Source organism: Acomys minous (assembly GCF_964271855.1).
Source record: "Acomys minous genome assembly, chromosome: 6".
In the NCBI taxonomy this organism is placed as follows: domain Eukaryota; kingdom Metazoa; phylum Chordata; class Mammalia; order Rodentia; family Muridae; genus Acomys; species Acomys minous.
In genome coordinates this window covers 120728458-120750700 of record NC_140487.1, presented here as the reverse complement: position 1 = coordinate 120750700, position 22243 = coordinate 120728458, and the positions used below count along the sequence as shown (strand labels likewise).

The 22243-nt window shown below is 51.2% G+C and overlaps 1 protein-coding gene across 3 annotated transcripts in view; it reads right to left on the bottom strand.

The window, feature by feature from the left end:
* DHRS3 (dehydrogenase/reductase 3) overlaps positions 1-22243 on the bottom strand; it is a 35018-nt gene that overhangs the window by 975 nt on the left and 11800 nt on the right. For all 3 annotated transcript variants that reach the window (XM_084787222.1, XM_084787221.1, XM_084787223.1), the window contains exons 3-6: positions 6942-7085; positions 6255-6374; positions 5675-5913; positions 2015-2140 (exon numbers count right to left, since the gene is read on the bottom strand). In XM_084787222.1, the coding sequence (XP_084643348.1) occupies positions 2015-2140; positions 5675-5913; positions 6255-6374; positions 6942-7085 (629 nt within the window). The remainder of the gene's footprint in view (positions 1-2014; positions 2141-5674; positions 5914-6254; positions 6375-6941; positions 7086-22243) is intronic.

The following is a 22243-nucleotide window of genomic DNA, read 5'->3' as shown; positions in this document are numbered from 1 at the left end:
AGAAGCCCAGGATACATGCACCTCTGTTGTTGGTTGTCTTTAAGTCTTGTTTTCTTTCTTTCTTTCTTTCTTTCTTTCTTTCTTTCTTTCTTTCCTATGTGGATATACGTGTACCTCTATGTGTACTTGACCAGAAGAGGGTACTAAATCCCCCGAAACTGGAGTTAACAGGAGGTTGTGGGCTGCCTGATGTGGGCTCTGGGAATTGAACTCTGATGCTCTGTAAGGACAGCAAGTGCTCTGAACTGCTGGCCATCTCTCCAGCCGTCTTTTAAAGAAACCAACCACTCTGTCCCTCTGCCTCTTTCTGCGTGTGTGTGTGTGTGTGTGTGTGTGTGTGTGTGTGTGCGCGCGCATTCACCTGCTGCAGCACACATAGGAAGGTCAGACATGGGTGCTGAAGATGAAATTCAGATCCTCATGCTAGCTAACACACCAAGCATTTTACCATCTGACCCGTCCCCGCAGCCTGGTGCCTGCTCCTATAGAGGACTCCTTGCGCAGACAGAGAGCAATCTTGGATCGAAGGCCACGGGATGCTGGGGTGGTGTGAGTGCTCCCAGTGCCCTCTCCCTCGCTCTCTCCTCTCTACCCTCTGCCTGCCTGCACAGAGGCTATCAGCGTGGAAGACAAAGGACCCAGTTGCCACCATTCCCTTAGTGACACTGTTCCACGGCACAGAGCCAACGGCGTGGTGTGGCTTTCCTGGGAGTCGACGTCTGATAACAACAGAGTGAGCCTGGACCAAGGGGGCTGCACTTTCTGACAAGCAGGAGCCGGGACTCATGGCTGCAGGGACACAGCCCTCCCTGTACTGAGAGCACGCTGAGCATCGAGCGGAGGCAGCCACATGTGCTAGTCCCTTCGGCGGCGTGGGACCCAGATGTAAAAGCCTTGCTGCACTCCGTCTGACGCTTCTAGGTGAATTCAGGGCTGGGATCATAGGCAAGAGCCACCACGGCTGGCATAGGCTGCTCTGAGGACTGATTCTAGGCCTTCGTGCAGTCTAGCCAGGCTCTCTCCCAACTGAGCCACACCCCTAGCCCATCTTTTATCCTTTTGGTATCTCTGCGAGTGCACAGTGGGGTTTCCCAGAGGTTTGGCTATAGGAGACGATCCCAAGTCATTGCAATAAGAAGCAGATGTAAGGATCTAGTTGTTTCAGAGTAAACCAGACGATGGAGAGAGGCTGCAAAAACAATGCCTCTCTTGACTACTTGTCTGGGCTATTTTAGAAAAGCGTAACTGCTTGTCATAAAGCTATACTTATGAGCTGAGGCTGGGTTGGGACACCTCGTGAAACTCTGTCTAAAAAAGACTAAAAAGGCAAGCAAACACATAACACAGTTATGGTAATTTAATCATTCTGTTACTGTTCTTTACAAGTGGAAAATATCATAAATAGAAGCTCATGTGTAAATCTAACTTTCCCTCTCAGTTTTAATTTCCTTTATTTTTTTCCCCTCTGAGATAAGGTGTTTCTGTGTAGACTTGGCTGCCCTGGACTCGCTTTGTAGACCAGGCTAGCCTTGAATTCAGAGCTCCGTCTGCCTCTGCCTCCCTGAGTGCTGGGATTATAGGTGTGCACCTGCGCCATCATGCCCAGCTGGTTTTAATTTCTAATGCAGTAAGTAGTGATAGATTAAAATTCACACAAACAAGAGCTGGTTGGATCCCTTGATAATTTTTGAACCAGACACGATGGGTGGGTGCTTGTAATCCCAGTAGCAGAGAGACAGGAGAATTTCAAACTCAAGGCCAACCTTGGCTTTGTAGTGTGTTCCAGATAAGCCTGAGTTGCAGTGGGGTCTGCCTCAAACATAAATAAAAACAAACAAACAGCTCAGAGAGCCTTATTGGTTTTTACAGTCAAGGGTGTCACTCCTTGACTTCCTGTCTGCAGCAGACATTACTAATCGATCTCACATTCACCGTCTCCTGCCCGTTGCTTTTTTCCCAGTGGAGCCCATAGGAGTAAAGGAAAAAGTTGGGGCTGAACGTGACGATTCCATACCTTTTCAAGATAATGAGGATATTCATGGTCCACGGGAGCAAGAGAAGGGCCTGGTTTTGTTGTACAGCTTCCACTGTCCTCCGGGCTACTGTCTCTGGCTTCAATGGCGGGAAGAGGTTGGGAAACCTGCAGGCGGGAAAATACTGGTTTCTCCTGGAGAAGGTGGACCTTCTGCCCTGCATCTCGATGAGTAGCTAATGTGTGAGGGCATTATTTTGTCTCTTTCGTGTGAGGGACTCGAGGCTGTGAGATTCTCCCTGTTGTAGCCTCAGCATCTGGCAGTTCCTGGCACACAGTAGGTGCTCAATAAATACTTGTCATTTGTCCCTCACTCCTCTGTTGGAACTTTCTGCTAGGGAGGTCCCCAGTCTGCTGGTTCATTGGCCAGTCAGTCAAATGTTTCCAAAGTAGCTTTCATGGGACTTCCAGATGAACAAGCAGTCAAATACTCAAACAACAGGGGCGTCCCAAGCCTGCTCAGAGGCATCTGCAACCATGGTGCTCCCTTAGTATGGGGCCCACGCACAAATATTCTCGCCAGTTCAAGGATGAGGAAACGGGCATAGCGAAGCAGGGGACACACCAGTGAACTCCCAGCCCTGGTTCAGCGTCTGTTCTTGATTCTTCCTGCCTTCCTCAGTCTGAAGTGTAGTCCAGCATGTGTGCTGATGGCCCTGACTTCTGTCCCTCCATGGGCTTGTGATCTACTCTGGCACCGGTAAGATTAAGGGTTGTGAGTCATCAGGCCTGATGTCGTCATTCCTGAGCAAGGGGCAGTGCTGGGGCTCACAGACTGCACCCCTCCCTGCACCTCCTCACCTGTGTGACAAGTGCAGCTTTGGTTGGCTTCTGTGGGTGTGTGTACATGCATGAGTGTTTATGTGTGTGCAGGTATATAACATGTACATGTGTGGTGGGTAGAGGTTAGCGCTCACCATCATCCATCAGGAGTCACCCACGTTATTTTTTCGGCCTGGGTCGTTCATTGGCCTGAAGCATGCAGACTTGGCTAGCTTGGCTGGCCAACAAGCCTTAGGAACTTGCCCGTCTCTGCCTCCACAGTGCTGGCGTGACAAGTGCATGCTGTCTTGCCTGGAGTTTTATAAATGTGGGTTCTGGAGACTGAACTCAGCTCCTACTTTGCTGACTTAGGTTTTCTTTCCAGGCCAAGTTAGTGATTCTCACAGCCCCATGAACTTATGGCCTAGAAGGTTTTCCAGAGAGGTACATGCTGAGGTAGCTCACTGATGCTGCAGCTCCAGTGACTGGGGGCCAGGGGACTTGGGGGGACGTATCTGTAGTCTCCAGCCTCCCCCTGTGTCTAGCACTGTCTCCTGGAGGAGGGGAGCCAGGATGGCAAGGCACAGCTGTATGGGCTTTGGGGATCCCTTCTGGTAAGACCCCTGCAGGAGGACCCAATGGAGAGATCTCAAATCTGTTAAGATTTCCCCTTTTCTCTCCATGGTGGGTGGGAAAACAAAGGACCCTGGAAAGGAGCCAGAAGAAGCCCGCTCAGCTGGCTCTGTTCCAGCCGTGTTGCCTCATTAAGATGACTTCTCTCTGAGACTCGGTTCCCCTATCTGTTTTACAGCTCATTTGCAAGGCTTCTGGGAGGGCTAAATGCAACAACAGTGCAGAGGAAAGGACAGTGTCTAGTGGTGTGGTTGAAATAAAGAGTAAATTAGTAACTATGAGACTAGCAGCAGCCATGATACATCGAATCTTGTTGGCTGCCCACCTGTTCTGTCCCACTCTGGTCATCACGGCTAGGAAACTGCTAAGGGGGCTAAGGTAAAAACAAAAACAAAACAAAACAAAAAAAAAACAAGGCTTTTCTTTTTTTCCTTGTTCTTTCAATAAATAGGAGTTGGCTAAATGTAGGTCTTCTGGCCAAGCCCTTGGCTTTCCTGGGCACAGCTACACTTAGCTAGTATCCACCTAGGGCTGCCAAAGCTGACACAGCCAGTTTAATTCCCACACAGGCACTCCCCCAACTTGTTAAGTAAGGGTTAATATTAGCAATCACTTTAAATACATAAACAGGGGAACTAAGGCACAGAAAAGTCAAGTCACTGGCTGGGGGTTCCACAGAACTGGGATCCGATCCCAGAATGTCCTTGACATTTAGAATGTGTGATAATTTGTTTGCAAGGCAGGTAGACATATCTACTTCTGGGCATGCTCTAAAGAGAGTATGTCTTCTACGAAAACTCATCTAAGGCCATGATTAGTCTTGGAAGAAGTAACAGGCATGGTAATACACTGTTAGAATCCCAAGCACCAAAACGGCTGAGGCCAGAGATCACTGTGAGTTGAAGGCCACCACGGGCTACAGCTAAGACCCTGCCTCACAAAGTAAAACAACAGGGGAGACATTTCTTTTATGAGCAACTTGTGTGACCGAGGGGTTGCGCTAGGTATGCTATACTCACCATTATGTCCCGTTTTACCCACAATCTATGAGGTAAATACCGTTTCCTACCATTTTACAGATGAGCAAGGCACAGCACTGAGAAGCAATGCATCTTCCCCCAACTTGGGTGCGTGGTGTATGGCGATATGCTGTTCCATATCAACGCCATTTATTATCTGTGATGTCAGCCATTGCCCCACTGTACAGACTGGCAATGAAGCCTGGCACCACACAGCACCTCGCAGCAATAGCATGATGCCACCCCAGGTCCTGGCATCCAAGTATCAACTCCAAGTCCGAGTGGGCTTTGGGATATAGATGGGGCTATAATTTGTTATCTATTAATTAAAAAGTTATTGTTGTATGTGTGTGTGGTGTGCATGTATGCATGCTTGTGTGTATGTGTGAGGGGGTCCATGTGCCACAGAGTGCATGTGGTGGTCAGAGGTCACCTTGCTGGAGTCACTTCTCACCTTTTACCATGTGGGTCCCAGGGACCAAAGTCAGATTGGTCAGGCTTGGTAGCAAGCACCTTTACCCACTGAGCCGTCATTTAACCAGTCCTGGCTCTATAATAAAGCTTTCCATCTTTAGCATACAGCTCAGTTGACCTTTGCTTGCTTAACCACCACCACAAAGTTGCCCCGGGGCTCCTTCCTAGCCTCTAAACCACTGATCCTGCCTCAAGCACCGTAGTTTTGCCTGGTCCAGAATGCCATGCGTGCAGAACCATGTAGAATGTGCTCGCATGGCTTCTTTCACTCAGCATCACGGATATGAGCTACGTTATGCAGGCCGCATGTCAATACTCTTTTCCCTTTTTTGGTGTTGAGTAGTATTCCACTATGAGCATTCAGTACTGGTGTTTTGTGTTAAGGCCCTGTACTAAGAAATGGGATCCTAAATCTGGGGAGTGGGGGTCTGCCCACCAGCATCTATCTCTTTTTGCTTCTTCTCGACCGTGGATACAATGTGACCTGCTGCCCAGCCTCCTGCTACCCTGACTTCCTACCGGAACAGACTGTAACCTCAACACACCCTCCCTTCCTTCAGTTGCTTTTTGTTATGCACTTTGTTACAGTAGCTGGGAAAACTAACTGATACAGTGCAGTAGGGTCCTGTTGCCCTGGGAACGGAAAATGAGGTTCTGAGAGTGTGAGACCAAGGCCAAGGGATTCTGGGGCTCTTTCCCGTAAAGACCGCTGGCTGGGTTCGTTCGGGAGAGATGGCTGGTCTCACCCACTGACCTGACTCTCATGCCCTGGAACATCTCGGTGCTGGTGTGAAAGGGCAGCACGGTGGTGGCGCTGACACCCGGACAGTCCAGCAGCCCCAATGTCAGGCTCTCCATGAAGGCAAAGGCTGACGCTTTTGATGTGCAGTAGTCGATGGCGCCTGGGATGGCTGACAGTGCGAGCACGGAATTGAGGCACACGATATGGCCGTTCTGCAGCTCCAGCATACGTGGCAAGAAGGCCTTGGTGGTCTGTGGGTAGATAGCAGGGGCGGGTCAGTGTGGAGCAGCGTGGCTTCTGTCAAGCCCTGCTCCCCTGCACTGCTCTGGATGCACGGCTACTGTAGTGACTCAACCTTCGAGCATGGAGGGGCTGAGGCTCCCCCCACCGCAAAACAGTACGCTAGCCAGTCAGAAGTTCCTGTGCGTCCATGCGGTCACTTCTTTTATCCAGTCACTGTGCTGTTGAACATCCCTGCTAGCACGGGGCCCCGGGTCCCATGGAACCTCTCTTTCCCTGCCCTCCCCCCGCCCCACCCAACGCAGGCTTCCTGCATTGCCTGTGGCTGGCTCTGGGCCAGAAAAACCCTTACCCAGAATTGGCCCAGGGTGTTGACATGCTGGGACTTGAGGAGGGCGTCATCATCACTGTCCATCAAGCTTTTCCCATGGACCACAGCGGCATTGTTCACCAGGATGGTGATGTCACCCACCTGTGGGCAAGAGGGGGCTGTGGAGCCGTGAGGGCAGCCAGTCCCTGTGGGCTGTACCGGGAGGGGCACAGACCAGGCTCCGCAACCACCAGCCACATGGCCTTTCTGAGCATCAGTCTTGTTTATAAATGGCGCTGGTGCCATACCAGCTGTGTCTGAGGATTAGAAATAATTTATGGTACATACTATACCCGGAACATAGCATATTTATAATAAATGAGGTTATGGTCACATAAAAATGGTTAATGTTACCATGAGTGGGATATGTAACAGGGTGAATTCTTTCTGTCTCTTTGCTCACTGATCTACCCAGCCCAAATGTCTTAGGTTAGGGAAAGGATTTTTCCCAGAAGGCAATAGGACTTTTGTTCCTCTTGGTCTCAGAGAGAAACTGATAAGGTCTAAAATGTCCAAGGGACCACAGAGGTCTACTCCAACCTGGTCAGTCCCTGCCCAGGTAAACTGGAGCAGCTTTATGGAGAGTCCCCAAAGGTCTCCCATGGCAACACCCCCTCCCAGACCACATGACCTCAGTGTGCTGGGACCTGACATGCCCAGGCTACTGACCTTCTCTCGGACAGCTTTGGCCATCTGGTACACCTCTTCCCGGTTGCCCACATCACAGATAAAGTAGTGGCACTCTGTGCCCATCTGCCGAATCTCCTCTGTCGTCTCCTTCAGGCATTTCTCAGTCCGGCCCCAGAGAACAATCTGGAAGGAGAGAAACCCAGTATGGACTAGGTGGCTCTGAAACAGGCTGAACAGTGATGGAGACCAGGGATTCAGAATTTTAATAGCCTTTAAAAATGCTAGTTGGCTTCTTTGATTCCACCCAAAGCAAATTAACTGTGAGGTTTAAACCAAATTTGTTGTTGTTGTTATTATTATTAGTTGTTGTTATTGTTGTGTGTGTGTGTGTGTGTATGTGAGGTGTATCACAGTGCATGCCAGTGCATGTGCTGAGGTTAGAGAACAATTTTTTAAAAAAAGATTTATTTATTGTATTTATTGCATATGAGTGCTTTATCTGCAGAAGAGGGCATCAGATCACATTATAGATGGTTGTAAGCCAACATGTGGTTGCTGGGAATTGAACTCAGGACCTCTGGGAGAGCAGGTGGTGCCCTTAACCACTGAGCCATTTCTCAGCCCCAAGAACACCTTTTAAGAGCTGATTTGTTCCTTATACAGTGGGTTTGGGGATCCATCTTAGGTTGCCAGGACTGTTTTATTTTTTAAACCTGCTAAGCCATCCTGCTCACTGTCTTACTTAGGCTTTTCTATTGCTGTAACGAAACGCCATGACTAAAAGCAGCCTAGGGAGGGAAGAGTCTGTTCAGCTTAAACTTTCAGGTCACTAACCGTATACCACTGAGGGGAGTCAGGACAGGAACTCAAGCAGGGCAGGAACCTGGAGGCAGGAGCTGAGGCAGAGGCCATGGAGGGTGCTGCTTACTGGCTTGCTCCTCATGGCTCTCTTACAGAACTCAGAACTACCAGCCCAGGGGTGGCAGAACCCACAGTGGGCTGTGCCCTTCCTCATCAGTCACTAATTAAGAAAATGTTCTATAGGCTTATTATGTACAGCCCAATCTATTTTTTTAAACAATTTTTAAAAAAGATTTATTTATTTATTATTGCCTGCAAGCCAGAAGAGGGCATCAGATCACATTATAGATGGTTGTGAGCCACCATGTGGTTGCTGGGAATTTAACTCAGGACCTCTGGAGGAGCAATCAGTGCCCTTAACCTCTGAGCCATCTCTCCAGCCCATGCAGCCCAATCTTATGAAGGCATTTTCTCAGTTGAGTCCCTCCTCTCAGATGGTTCTAGCTTGTATCAAGTTGACATAAAATTACCAACCACACTGGCCAACAATGAGGTTTTTAAAAATTATTATTAATTTTTACTTTTTTTTTTTTTGAGACAGGGTTTTTTTTGTGTGTGTGTGTGTGTAGCCTTGACTGTCCTGGACTCACTTTGTAGACCAGGCCGGCCTCAAATTTACAGAGATCCCCCTGCCTCTGCCTCCTGTGTGCTGGGATTAAAGGCGTGTGCCACCACCGCCCGGCTAATTTTTACTTTTATTTTATGTGTATGTGTATGTGTATGTGTATGTGTATGTGTATGTGTGCCTGTGAGTATATGTACACGAATGCAGGATCCAACAGAGGCCAGAAGAGGGCACCAGATCCCCTGGGAGCTGGAGTTACCAGACTGGCCAATTATGGGTGCTAGGAACAGAACTCAAGGCTCTGGAAGAGCAGCAAGTGTTCTTAACCACTGAGCCATCTCTTCCACCCCAACAAGACTTTTAAAGGGACATCACCTACTCCTAAGTGAGCCAGCTGTTTCCAGGCACACTTACTACCAGTCTGCTGATATGTTAAGTTCAAGCCTTCCTGATGTATTTTCCTTAGCAAGATACCTCCTGCCAGCCCAGTCCCAGTCTTTGCCTTGATTCTTAGATGCAGTAGAAAAGCTTCCTGTACAATATTCCAGAATGCTTTCTGTTAGGAACCAGCTGGCCTTCTCACCAGTTATGTTTAGAGCTGGGATTATTTCCCATCAGCCACCAGGAAGGACGGGGCCACCCGCTCCTTCTACAGACCCTTGGGACAGCTTCCACCTCCCTGTGGCCATACTGGGAAGAAAGGATGCAAAGATGAACACGAGAGAGACGGTGAGTGAGACTCCTGCTGAGAAGCAAGGGCTTCCTTACCCAGCAGGTAATAAGTGAAGAAGTGACCCAGTGACCTTGACGGGACCTATAAGTGGGGGGGGGGGGGCTTCGTAAAGTTGGGCAGATGTAGCAATGGCCCACAAGAGACGTATGAATAGACCACAGAATTCAGGTAAATCAGTACAAGAGGGGAGAGGCTCCAGCAAGGGAGCCTTTCTTTCTGTGTTTCTTTCTTTTTTAATATTTATTTTTTTATTTTTATGTGCATGTACGTGTGCCTCATGTATATATGTGTACTACATGCAAGCCAGTGCCCGTGATGGCCAGAAGAAGAACATGTGACCCTCTGAACAGGTCACAGGTGATTGCAAAGCACCATGTGGGTGCTGGGAACTGAACCTGTGCCCTCTGCAGGAGCAGCAAGTGCTCTTAACTGCTGAGCCATCTCTCCAGTGACGGATCTAAGGTTTCCTTTCTCTGTAAAACATCAACAAGGGGCTGGAGGTCACTATGAACCCCTGCGGTGTTCTTATCACAAGTAGGGGTGCACAGGGTCCCATCAGAGAAAAGCCCGGGCCCTCTGTGGCCCTAGAGGAATATACTTCTCCTGGTTTTTGGTTGTCTGCAGACGGTCAGGGTCTAAAGCTTGTCATAGTCTGCCTAGAATATTTGTGATCAGGAACTAGGGAGATCAGCCCTGTCAACTGGGTTAGAAGAGGGAGCTAGTGGTGGTCAGGCATGTGGGATGAAGGTCTGTGCACACTGTGTGGGGCTTGAGGTTTCCTAGAGCATCCAACTCAGCAAGTACAGACAAGGAGCTAGCCATGGTGCTGGGCAAAGGTGAGCGGCAGGGGGCAGGTGCGTCTTTCTGGGTAAATCTATGTCTGTGAATGCTGCTAGTACCTCTGAGCCTGTCTGAGTGTGCACCTGTGTGTCTGTGAATGTACACGAGTCTGAGTGTGCACCCCGTGTATCTGCAGGTTCGTATCGGTGAGTGCCTGTGTGTCTGTGAGTGCACTTTGGGTGTATGCGTCTGTGAACATGTGTCTATAAGCCTGCATCTGAGCATCTGAGCACAGGAGTGCATCTGTGAATGTATGCAGCCTTCTGTGCTTCTGTCTTCAGGTCCTCTGGCAGGTGCATGCATGTCTTTGGGTAGGACACCCTATGTTCACCTGTCCTTATGAGCCAGCCCGTACCTCTGTGGTGATGGCAGCTCCGATGTGGGATGTGGTGGGAGACTGCTTTAAGGCACAGGACTCCCCCGTGAAGCTGCTCTAGTGACAGGCTCCTCCTAGGGCCCCTGACTGGCTCTCAGGGAGCCTGAGTCCCTGCCTGGTACAATACATGCAGAAAGTCTGCCTAAATAGCTCTGTCACAGTCCCCTGGGTGACCACAATTATTGACAGATCCCATCCAGGGCCAGGTAGAGATGTGGGTGGCAGGGAGAAGTGAGGGAAGTGGATAGGACCCTGGGGAAGGGGCAGGCCTGCCAGGTAGAGATGCGGGTGGCAGGGAGAAGTGAGATTTGAGGGGAGGTGGATAGGACCCTGGGGAAGGGGCAGCCCTGGAAGCTATTTCAGCTTGCCCTTAACTCCCGGCTAACCAGCTGGCAGGGTTAGGCTGAACTAAGCTTCTGAAGTCAGCATTGGAGTTTCCACATCTCTTGGCCTCCAGTCTCTTTGGGTGGGGGGGGTGGTTAAGCAGTGGGCTTCTGTTTCCTTCCCCTCTCAGGACTGGCAAGCAGGAGGAGGAGGAGGAGGAAGAAGAGGAGGAGCAGGAGGAGGAGGAAGAAGAGGAGGAGCACAAGGAGGAAGGAAGAGGAAGAAGAGGAGCGGGAGGAGGAGGAGGAGGAGGAGGAAGAGGAGGAAGAAGAGGAGGAGGAGGAGAAGGAGGAAGAGGAGGGAAAGGGTCTTGGTTCCTGGTGTGGACCAGTAGAGCCTGCCCGTCTTTGCCTTACTGCCATCTGCTAGTCTCAGCAGCTGAAGCCCTTCTCATCCTCTCGGTTAGAGATTTACATGACCTACATTCCATACTTGGGAACTGAGGCTCAGTTAATTAAGTCAAGTGCCCAAAGCCACACCTGGTATGTGATGGAGGTGTGATATGGACCGAGGCTAGCCTCTGCAGGTACAGCCCTGAGCCACGGCAGGATAGGATATGCGTTCAAGACCCAAATGCCAAATCTCTCCACTGCCAGTGTCCACTCCAGCCCAGAAGGCCCTCCTCAGTACCCCATTCAGCTTGGTGTCTCTACCACAACCTCTTCCTCCCACCTGCCAGGGCTGGAGAACCACTACGGGTCAGGGCTGAGCCCAGTGCTCAGGAGAGACACGGTCCCCGCCCACCTCGGGAGCCCATCTCAGTAAGGAAGGTTGAATGATCAAGGAAGGCTCAGTCACAACTGTGAGGAGAAGACAAAGAATAAACAAAGGCACCTCTGGGGACCCAGGAGCTAGTCAAACCGTGACCATTCACAGAGAGGGAGCCTGCAGCTCTGAGAGGCTGCGCGGCTTGTCCAAGGCCACACACTGAGTGACAGAGCTGGTGTTTGAACATCAGTATCGTATGGCCCCGAGCACAGGTGGCCGGTGACAAATGCTATTCATTCTCCTAAATTTCAATCCCCAGTAGTACTGAAAACAAAGGAAAACCTCAGAGCGGGTGCCCACTGAGTGTCCCCCAGGCTCACTCTGCTGGAATCTCCGTGAGTAGGAAGGGCAGACAAACCTCAGCATCACCCTTGACACACTGTGGCCACTCAAAAGTTAGGGTCAGGAAAGAAGTTCGGGGATTCAGGGGGCAAACAAAAGGGGAACAGTGGGAAATAACCCAGAAAAGCCAACCTCTGACACCTCAATAAGGAGCAAGCAGCCTAAGAGGGACCCCAGGGGGGGAAGATCGTGCCTGGCTGCCACTTACTTTTTAAAAAAAGTATTTAATGAATTTATTCAGATTACATCTCAATTGTTATCTCCTCACTTGTATCCTCCTGTTTCTCTTTCCCTCCTTCTTTCACCCTATTCCCCTCCCCTAGGTCTGTGACAGAAGGGGATCTCCTGCCCCACCATATGGTCACAGCCTCTCAAGTCTCATCAAGTCCAACCAAGGGGAAGTGGTCAAATACGGGGCACCAGAGTTCATGTTAGAGTCAGTCCCCGCTCTCCACACAACTGTGTGGAGAATGTCCTGTCCATTGGTTAGATCTGAGTAGGGGCTCAATGTTTACTGTATGTATTGTCCTTGGTTGGTGCAGTAGTTTGAGCAGACCCCCGGGTCTAGATCTGCCTGTCATGATGTTCTTTTTGTGGGTTTCTAGGACCCTCTGGATCCTTCTATTTCCCCATTCTCCCATACTTCTCTCACCTAGAGTCCCAATAGGAAGTCCTTGCATCTATCCCAATCTCCTGGTAAGTGGAGACTTTCATGGGACATCCCTTTTGGGCTAGTGTCCAATTATGGGTGAGTGTCACTTACTTCTTTATGTCTGTTTATGTAAAAAGTCTCTAACGAACAAGATGACTTTGATCTTAGAAACCAGGGGCTGGTGAGATGGCTTGGCGGGTAAAGGTACTTGTCACCAAGTTCAATGACCTGACTTCGATCTCTGGGACTCACATGGTGGAAGGAGACAACTGACCTCTCAGTTGTCCTCTGACTCTCTCACATATGCTGTGTCACCCTCCCCTAGGCCAATGTAACAACAACAACAACAACAACCAATAACCATTACCACCAAGAAGCTGGGTGTAATGGTACACACCTATAATTCAAGTATAAGGGGCTGAGGCAGGAGGATGGCCAGTTCAGGGCCAATCTGGGCTATACAGTAGGACCCTGCCCACCCCCCCCAACCCCCGCCTGTCTCAAAGCAATACAGGTACCAATAAGAGCAGGAGCCACACAAAAGGAGCATCATGAACTTCCCCACTATAACTCAGCATCAGTAACCCCTGCTTAGCCTCAGCCCCACCGATCGGTACCTCTTTAGGGCTTCTACCCACGATAAGGGGGCTATCTGTTGTGTCTCTCCATTATTTTTCTCACTAAGGCTCCTTGCGAACTCCTATTCATCCTGCAGAGGATGAATGTCCTGAGCCTGAATGTCCCCAGTTCTAAAGCCTCTCTGGATGTCCCTTCCACTCTTCCTACAACAATCAGCAATGGCTAATAGTAACAGAGCCCACGCCACAGGCCAGGCCCTGTGTCAAAGTAGTGGGATATCCCCTCTTTCACCCTCACACCTTGTGGGTGAGTATGTTACTCCCCATACAATATGTGAGTCCTTGGACAGATAAGGCGCCTTGCCCTGGGTCACGCCTCTCCTATCAGTAGGGCTGTGTGACTCAGAAACCCTGCTCCTCCCTGCTAAGACTAGCCCTTGTTTTGTGTTCCCACTGGCAGACAGATGAGCATGTCCACCAACCGTTTGGAAGCCCTCTGCCTTGGTTCAGAGTGCCCCCAGGGGCTCCTATTCATCTGGTGAATCCAGCACTGGCCAGGCTGAGCTGATCCAGTCACATGATGTTGGCTCTTCTAGAAAAGTCTGTTGATTCTAGGACACTGGTATTCCTTCCTTTCTTCTCAGCCTTGCCTTCCCTATCCAGGGAGATATCCCAGAGATTGTGTGTGTATGTGTATGTGTGTGTGGGGGGGCATCCTACCAGGGACATGAGCAGGTGTCCAAGTCCTTGGGCAGGTCAGGGAGCTCATGGCCCCACGGACCCTGTGGCTTAGAGGCAGACTGACAATGTTGGCCTTGCAGACACGGGAATGTCCCCAAGCATGGTGGGCAGGGCAGCAGACTGGTTGAGGGAGCTTTGGGAGGAGTGTGGCTTCTTACTTCCACTCCCAGCCCAGCAGGTAGGTGATAGGAGGGTGTTTATTAAGAGCCATGCTTGTGGCTGAGTAGGGGTGAGCCCGGGAGCCTCCGCCTACTGTACAGTCAGAGCTAGGGCAGTCCTAAGTAGAAAGGGATGGGTGCCACCCTGGGGGAGTACCTGAGGTGTCTGAGACATGAGCACAATTCTTTCTTTCTTTCTTTCCTTCCTTCTTTCTTTCTTTCTTTCTCTCTTTCTTTCTTTCCTGTGTGTCCTACCTGGGATTGAACCCTGGACCAGCAAGGGCTAAGTATTCTACCGATGAGTTACAAGTCCCCAACCCCACCTCTTTAAAAAAAAAAACAAAAACATTTTATTTCAAGATAAGGTGCAATGTTGGCCAGGCTGGCCTTGAACACATGACTCTTCTGCATTGGCCTCCCAGGTAGCTTGCCTTACAGGCCTGGGAGCAGAGCACACTCTCAAATGTGAGATTCAGGCTCGGTGGCCACATCTGTGGTACGAACAATGAGAGGCTGAGGCGGAAGGATCCTGAGCTCATGGGTTGCCGCTCTCAAAAACACCTTTTTCAGTTCCCGTCTATTTTCTTTTTCTTCTTTTAGATTGGGCCTTACGTAGCAGAGGTTGTTTGTTCTTGAACTCTGTAAGTGGCTGAGGGTAACCTTGAACTTCAAATCTTCTTTCCTGTCTCTACTTCCAAAGCGTTGAGATTACAGGTGTAGATCACATCTGGCTTTTTTCTTTCTTTCTTTCTTTAAGGCAAGGCTTCCTGTAACCCATTTGGCCTCAAATCCAGCATTAAGCTGAGGATGACCTTGAACTTCTAATCCTCCTGCTTCTACTATCCTTGTGCTAGGATCACATGTGTGTGTTAGCATGATGGGCCTTACGAATGCTGGGGAATCAAACCCATGGCTTCATGCATGCTAGGCAAGCACTCAACCAGTTCAGCCACAGAAAAAGCAGGGAAAAGCCTGCTACACATGGGCACAGGAGACAACTTCCTGAATAGAACACCAACAGCCCAGGCCTTAAGATCAACAATTAAAAAATGGGACCAATCCCAGCACTCGGGAGGCAGAGGCAGGTGGATCACTGTGAGTTCGAGGCCAGCCTGGTCTACAGATGGAGTTCAGGACAGCCAAGGCCACACAGAGAAACCTTGTCTCAAAAAACCAAAAAAAAAAAAAAAAAAAAAAAAAAAAGGGACCTCATGAGGCTGAGAAGCTTCTGTAAGGCAGGAGACACTGTCCACAGAACAAAGCGACAGCCTACAGACTGGGAAAAGATCTTCACCAACCCTACATCTGACAAAGGTCTAATATCCAAAATATATAAAGAACTCAAGAAATTAAACACCACCAAACCAAAGAACCCAATTGAGAAATGGGGCTCAAAACTAATCAATCTTAAGGTAGTTCTAAAGAGAAAGCCCATCTTTTGAATATGTCACTGTGAACTTGGAGACCATAGGTAACTCCCATGAGCTGAAGTCTGAGCGCCTGCTTGGAAGGGGACTAGGAGCATTATAAACCAGCTGGGGTTATTATCAACAACACAAGAGCCACACAGCCCTCTTTCTGTAAAAGACTTGCCAGGCCTGCAAACCTGGAGGGGTTGAGGATAATGGCGGCCCAAAGCCCCCACCTGCTGCACCCTGTCTCGCTTCCTCCTAGACACAGCTTTCTCTGGGTCAGGACTCCAGAGCCTTAGTGGTCTCTGGCTCATCTTTCCCTTGACTTGAAACACATCCCTCAGCCACAGCCATGGGCCAGGCAGGCAGAGACCAGGGTCCAAGCCGCCCAATCTGCAGAGTCAGCTGCGGGACCTTGTTGGCCAGGTTTCTTTAGGAGGCTAGGTTTTCAAGCTGGACTCTGGGAGTTCTAGGGAGGGGCCTTTGGCGCTGTTAAGAGGGAGGAGGCTTGGAAGACAGGTTCTAGGACTCTCTCTGCCTGCCCAGGCATCCACAGTAGTGTCATTTTAGTTAAGTGTCTACAACTTTTGTCTCTACAATAACTGGTTCAAACAATAACACACTCGAAGCTCTAGCCCCCAACTGGCTCTGAAGGGAGGCCCTTTTCCTAGCGACAAGCCCTAGGTGGTTGCCCTAGTCCTCATCCATTGCCAGTGCTGTCCTGTTACCCTGTGCACAGACAGGAAACCCCTTCTTTCCAAACGACAATCATTCAAAGTGCTGACCATGAGCCTACTGAGCTGCCTCCTTCCCCGGGTCGCACCCCAAGACTATGTATTCCACACTCACAGGGGACCAGCAGGGACGAGTAGCCACTGCATCCAGTACACTGTGACCAGGGCAGGCAAGATACAGAGCCTCAGAGGGTCTCCCAGCACCATTGTGGTCAGCTCTGGGTTTTTTGTTTTTTTGTTTTGTTTTTTGTTTTTTTAACAGGATTTGTGTGTGTTTCTGTGCGTGTGCTCACGGAGGTCAGAGAGTGGCAGCAAAGGGCTCTCTTAGAACCTGCAGCTCATTGACTCAGCAAGACGCCTGGTCAGCAAACCCCAGAGATTCTCTTGTCTCTCTCCCCCCAAGCTGGGCCCAGCTTTTTACATGGGTGCCAGAAATCCAAACTCAGGTCCTTACGAGAATATAGAAAGCGCTTTGCTAACTGAGCCATCCCCTGAGTGGTAGGGTCTTTTATGAGAAGGAGCATCTGTTTCTTTTGTTGTTATGCTAATAGCAATAATATTAGTATTTATTTGACAATGCTAATGACCCCAGGCTTATTACAGGAATCCCATGACCAGCCCCAGGTCAGAGGTGATAAAGCCCATCCGCACGTCCCTGACTGCAACCTGGAGCCTCGTCAGGCCACTAGCTGGAGTTTGGACCCTTCAAGGAGCCACCATAATGACCAGGAGTCCTAACACATGTCCCAGCAAGCTCTTACCACTCTAGGAAAGGGTCCACGGACATTGCTGTATGCCAGGACAGAGGCACAGAGGAGACACACACGATTTGATTCTCAAATCTGTGCCCTTGGCCACTGGCTGCCTGCAGGAACAAAGGGATCCTGTGTACCTGTTCATATACAGGCATCACTAAGCAACGTGTGTGGGTATTACAGCACCCACGTGCCTGCCTGGATGGCCTCCCAGAGAAAGGAGGGACAGCGAGGTCCTCATTTGTGTGGCCCCTGCTGGCCAGATGGTTAATGAGTAGGCAAGAAGAGTGCCAACCCTCACCTCTGAGGATGTCCAGGCCTCAGCAGGCTGGACCACAAGGGCCAGAGGGTATGTGCTCCTATTGGTGGCGGCGTAGGAAAAGCAGGAAGGGGGAGGGAGGCCACGCCTACCACTTCTTGGGTTCTTGCTTTGAGTGCATCCCTGTCTTAGGGACCTGAGATTAAATCCTCGCAATAGCCCAGGAGCTGGAAGAGCGGGTTGATATGTGACCTTGTGGGGGTTATGTCCAAGTGCTGACAGCTGATGCTCGCAACTGTGACCTTATTTGCAGACACAGCACAGTTAAGCCCCACCCCCACCCCCGAGGAGAGACTATAATGGATTAGGGTAGGTCTGAAGTCCATACTAGAGATGAAAGACTTGAGGAGAGGAATCTATTTGGGGAGTGGGTCCCAGAGCTATGAAGAAATAAGTCTGGTTTTTTGTTGTTGTTTCTTGTTTTTGTTTTGCCTGTTCTGTTTATTTCCCCTACGAGACAAAGTTTCACTCTGTAGCTCAGGCTGGCCTTAAATTTGGGAAACCACCTGCCTCAGCTTATGCCACCACACCCGGCTAAGGCCTGTAGTTATAAGTCACTTAGCTTGTGGTCACTTCTTGCAGCTACGATAGGTGGGGTCCTATTATCTCCAACAGGTGAGCCTGTTCAGCAGATGTGACAATGTATGATATCAAGGCCAGAGAGCCATGGAACCCGTGGGCTCAGTTACCAGACCATTGGGTCTCCTCCACCACACTGATGCCTCCTCTGCTCTCCCCAAAGAGACCTTGTGGTCCCACATGGGTCCTTTTCTCTAACTCTGCACCCAGCCCCTCAAAGTCTTTTGTCATCTACCCTCTGATTCTAGCCACGCTAGGCCCAGCCTTCCTCTCCCCTCAAGCCGACTGTGGCCATGGGCCCCCTACTGACGCTCTTCCACCTTGTTGCTGCTTCAGGTAAAATGTAAGACAACAGCCAGAGATCCTTCTAGAACCTAAGCTGGACCCACTTAGTCAAATTGAGCAATGGCCACAGTTTCTATTTGCCAGCTCTCTCAGGACATGCTAGTACCCACCTGAGCAATCACCCAGCCCCATCCTGCCTTCCTTGATGCTGCTTTTCTGTGTCCTTGAAGGGCACCCAGTGTAAACCCAAGAGAGACCTTCAGGAAGTCAGCCTCAAGGATTGACACCTGATCCAACACTCATCCCTGTCTGATTGCCCATCTCTTGTCTTCTCTTTGAGACAGATGCTCTTGTCTCCCCGCAGTGGATCTCTCTGGAGACCCTAAAACTGCCACTTGCCAAGAGGCAGTGTTCAGCCTTGCTCTAAAACCCAAGCGAGACATAAACGGGAGTTTCCCTACTCCCCTCCCTCACCCCCGGTGTGATTCCTACCCGGGGTTCTGAGTCAGCTGGTCTCTCTAGTTGGAACAGCAAGGGCTCTTGCGTCTTTCCACAGATATCAGTTACCACCGCAGACAGCAAAGAGCAAGCCACAAAGGTGGAGGCATGCAGGCTACCGTTCCTGGCTCAAGCCCTGTATGTGAGCTCTGTTCCAGTTCCTCCAGTTGGACCGTGTGGAGCAGGAGGCCAGGGGATCTTGGGGGAGCTGAAGAGGGAGTGGGGAGACCATAACTGCCCACTCCTGGCACATGGCATAATGGCAAAAAAAAAAAAAAAAAATCCCCAAGTGGGATTTGAACCCAGGCAGTTCAGGGAACCCACGCCAGTTGCCCCGTGTGAAGTTTCAAAACAGAAGCTGGACTTCAAAGCTAAGCTAGTTCAGAAGTTTATTCCTTTGTCTGGTCATTCACGGACACCTTACTGAGTGGTACCTGTTCGTAAGGCTCACTTACAGGCCCTGGGTTACAACAGGGGGCCACTTTATGCCATTCACGTGTGCAGTCTGCCTATGGGTATGTGTGTGGAGCAGGGGGTGGGGGTGGGGACGACAAGCCGAACCATGTGAACAAATGACCACACAGGCTGGTGAGGTGGCTCAGTGGGCCTGAACGTGCTTGCTGGTTAGGAATGAAGACCAGAGTTTGGATTCCTGGAGCCCCCATGCTGGGCCACCTGTAACAGCACAGGAGCAAACTGGCTAGTGAGACCAGCCCCAGCAGGGCTGAGGTTCAGTGAGAAAGCCTACAGAGTGACTGAAGAGGAAATTCAGCTTCAACCTAGGGCCCCCATATGCACAACCCAGCACACACATGCACGCACATTCAAACACACCAACGCACACACATGCACACCACAAACACATACGATCCCCTCAAAGTTAAACAAAACCATGTAAAACACGAGGGGCTGCGTGTGCCCCAAGAGGAGCACAGAGCTTCACAGGGGGTGAAGAAAGATGGCACACGGAAAGGGTCCTAAAGGGGGCAAGGCAGCTGGAATAAATACTTCAGTAGAGACCTGAGGGATGTGAAAGAGGAAGCCGTGCAGAGGTCTCCGGGAAAGAGACAGGCAGACCAGTCAACGCACGCACAGGCCCAAACAGGAAGGTGCTCCGTGTGGCGACGGCTGGTGTGTCATAGATGAATGTTGGCTACCAGCCACAGCGGGCACTGACTTCCACTTTGAGTGTGATGGTGTTGGGGTTGGTGGTAACGGTGCTGTGAGCAGAGGCGCGACAGCTTCTGGTTTGGATGTTGGAACAAGTTTTGAGTCCTGGGAGGGGAATTTAGGATCCAGGTCGGGTAAGACTAGTTAGGAGGTACGGTACCCTCAGGTGATGGGGTGTCTGGGAAGGGGTGATGGGAAAAGATGAATCTAGGAGGCTTGCAGAGTTGACTGTGGGCTGTCAGAGGAGGGACCAGGCACGCAAAGGCCTGAGGAGAAGGCTCAAAAAGAAACATCTAGAGTTCCAGCCCCCCTCCCTCCCCACCCCCCCCCACCCACCCACCCCCCCCCCCCCCGCACCAGGGAAAGCAGGCTTTGCTAAGTCTGGGTACCTGGGAAGAGAAAGATCTTGAACAAGTAAGTCCTGGGCTGTTTCAGTTTCTGAAATTACGGCATTGGTGAAGCAGAGGAAAGGGGAGGGCCAGGTCAGTTACCACCTAGGTTGTAAACACAGTTTTCAATAACAGAGTGGACCTTGTCCCTGGCGCCTGACAGCTACCACGCTGCTGCCTTGGCACTGTGTGCTCCACGCAGATGGAGCGAGGCTGGCCAGCAGGCTCACATGACAGAGGCAGTGGCCAGGCACAGATCTCAAATGGCTGGTCTGGCAGGAGGTTCCAGGAAGTCTTTCTGCAAGTGGAGGTGGGGTAGGATACTGGGGGTGGGGGGTGGGGGGTGGGGGGAGAGAGTGTCGGTGAAGAAGGGGTAGTTGCAGGGGTTGGGGTGGCTGGACAGCAGTGGGGAGGGCCTGGTTGGTGGGGGAGGGGTTAAGGGTCCCAGGCCTGATGGAGACGGGGAGGAACATTGATACAGTAGGCCTGGGGTTGGAGTCCAAAGTGCAGATAGAGGTGAGGTAGGGGGTGGAGGGTGGGGGGGGGGGTGGGGTTCTGGCTGAAGATAGGGGCAGGGGTGAGGAGCAGCAAGCTGGTGTTGCGGGGGGGGGGGGGTGTCCTGAATACATGTGGGGACAGAGTAAGGGATGAATATAGGGCTGGGGTTAGGAGCCTGGGTGTGAGTAGGGGTGAGGTGGTAGAGAAATGAGGGAGCGGGTCCTGAGTAGAGATAAAGGAGGGGTGGGGGTTGAGAAGGTGACTGCAGTGGGGTCTCAGGGTACAGACAGGAAGGGGGGTGGGGAACATGAAATGGATGCTAGGCTCAGGTCGAAAGGGCCACTCACACCTCAAGCTCTTCCTCCACGACCAGACTGGCAGTAAACAAATGCCCTGATGTCATGGGTGCTGCTCAGTGGTGGCTGAATGCAAATGGATAGGCTACAAGGTATCAGCAGCCCCCCCCCCCAGGGGTGGGGGGGGCAAGCATCCTGTGTGAGAGAGAGAGAGACACACAGACAAGCTTGCTCCAGCCACATGCTTGCTCCTTGCTCTTCAGTGAGGGCAGTCCAGCTGCACACACTGACAGGATGCTGCAAAAAAAAAAAAAAGCCACGAGACATTGCAACACGCAGCCAGTCTGCTGGCCGCTGGGTGAACCGTGCGCCACCCCCCCCCCCCCCCCATCCCCTCAGCCACAGGCACCCGCCCAGCTGGAGGGCTTGCCTCCTCTGGAGCATCCCCCAGGACTGGCAGCTTCCACTATCTGCATTCAGCCTCCCCTGTAGGGACTGCAGTGGGATGCCGGGCCTGCACCTCCCTCAAGGGACCTCCAAACTCAGGGGCAGGGCCTTAGGTCAGCTCTGGTTTTTGTCCAGTGAGTTGGGAAGAATCTACTCTGGCTCTCAGTATCTGCAGTGGCTCTGGACTTACGGAAAGTTCATGAAGGCATAATATTCTCTAGGTATAAAGATATGCCAAATTGGATGACGCCTGCTGTCCCCAGCCAGACTGTTTAGTCCAAAGGTCTTCCTGGCTCCATCCATCCCCTTGGCCATGCTGGGAGGCTGCCTGGTCAGGGCCCTCAGGGATCTCCTCAGGAGTGGACCTGCTATGTAGCTGGATGAGTCACTTGGGGTCTCTGGGCTCCATCATTTGTAGCCGGCTTCCTTGTACAGGGGGAAGGTCAAAAGTGCAAGAAAATGCTTTTGGAGCAGGAAGGCTGCTGAACAGCCAAGAGATGCTGGGCCTGCCTGGGGACAACCTGGAGACACAGGAAGTCCAGGGCATATGCTGTCCCCCATCGGCCCTCAATCATTTAGAAGGGAGAGCTGGGGCTTCGGCCCCTTAGAGGCCTCAGGAACCCTGACACCAACTCCCTTTGTGGTGTGTGTGTGTGTGTGTGTGTGTGTGTGTGTGTGTGTGTGTGTGTTAGGATGGAGGCAGGAGGAGAGGTTGACTTTAGGATGTCTTCTGTGGCTCTCTGCCTTATTTTTGGGGTCTTTTCACTGCACGTGGCTGTTGCAGTTCTGGCTAGGCTGGCCAGCCGGCCATCGGGATCCTGGGCTCCACCTGTCTACTGTCCCCAGTACAGGTGCCCACTGCATCGATGGCTTTTATATGGGTGTCTGAACGCTCGAGCCTCACGCTTGCACAGCAAGCACTTCACCCACCAAGCCATCCCTCAATCTCACGACCCCCACC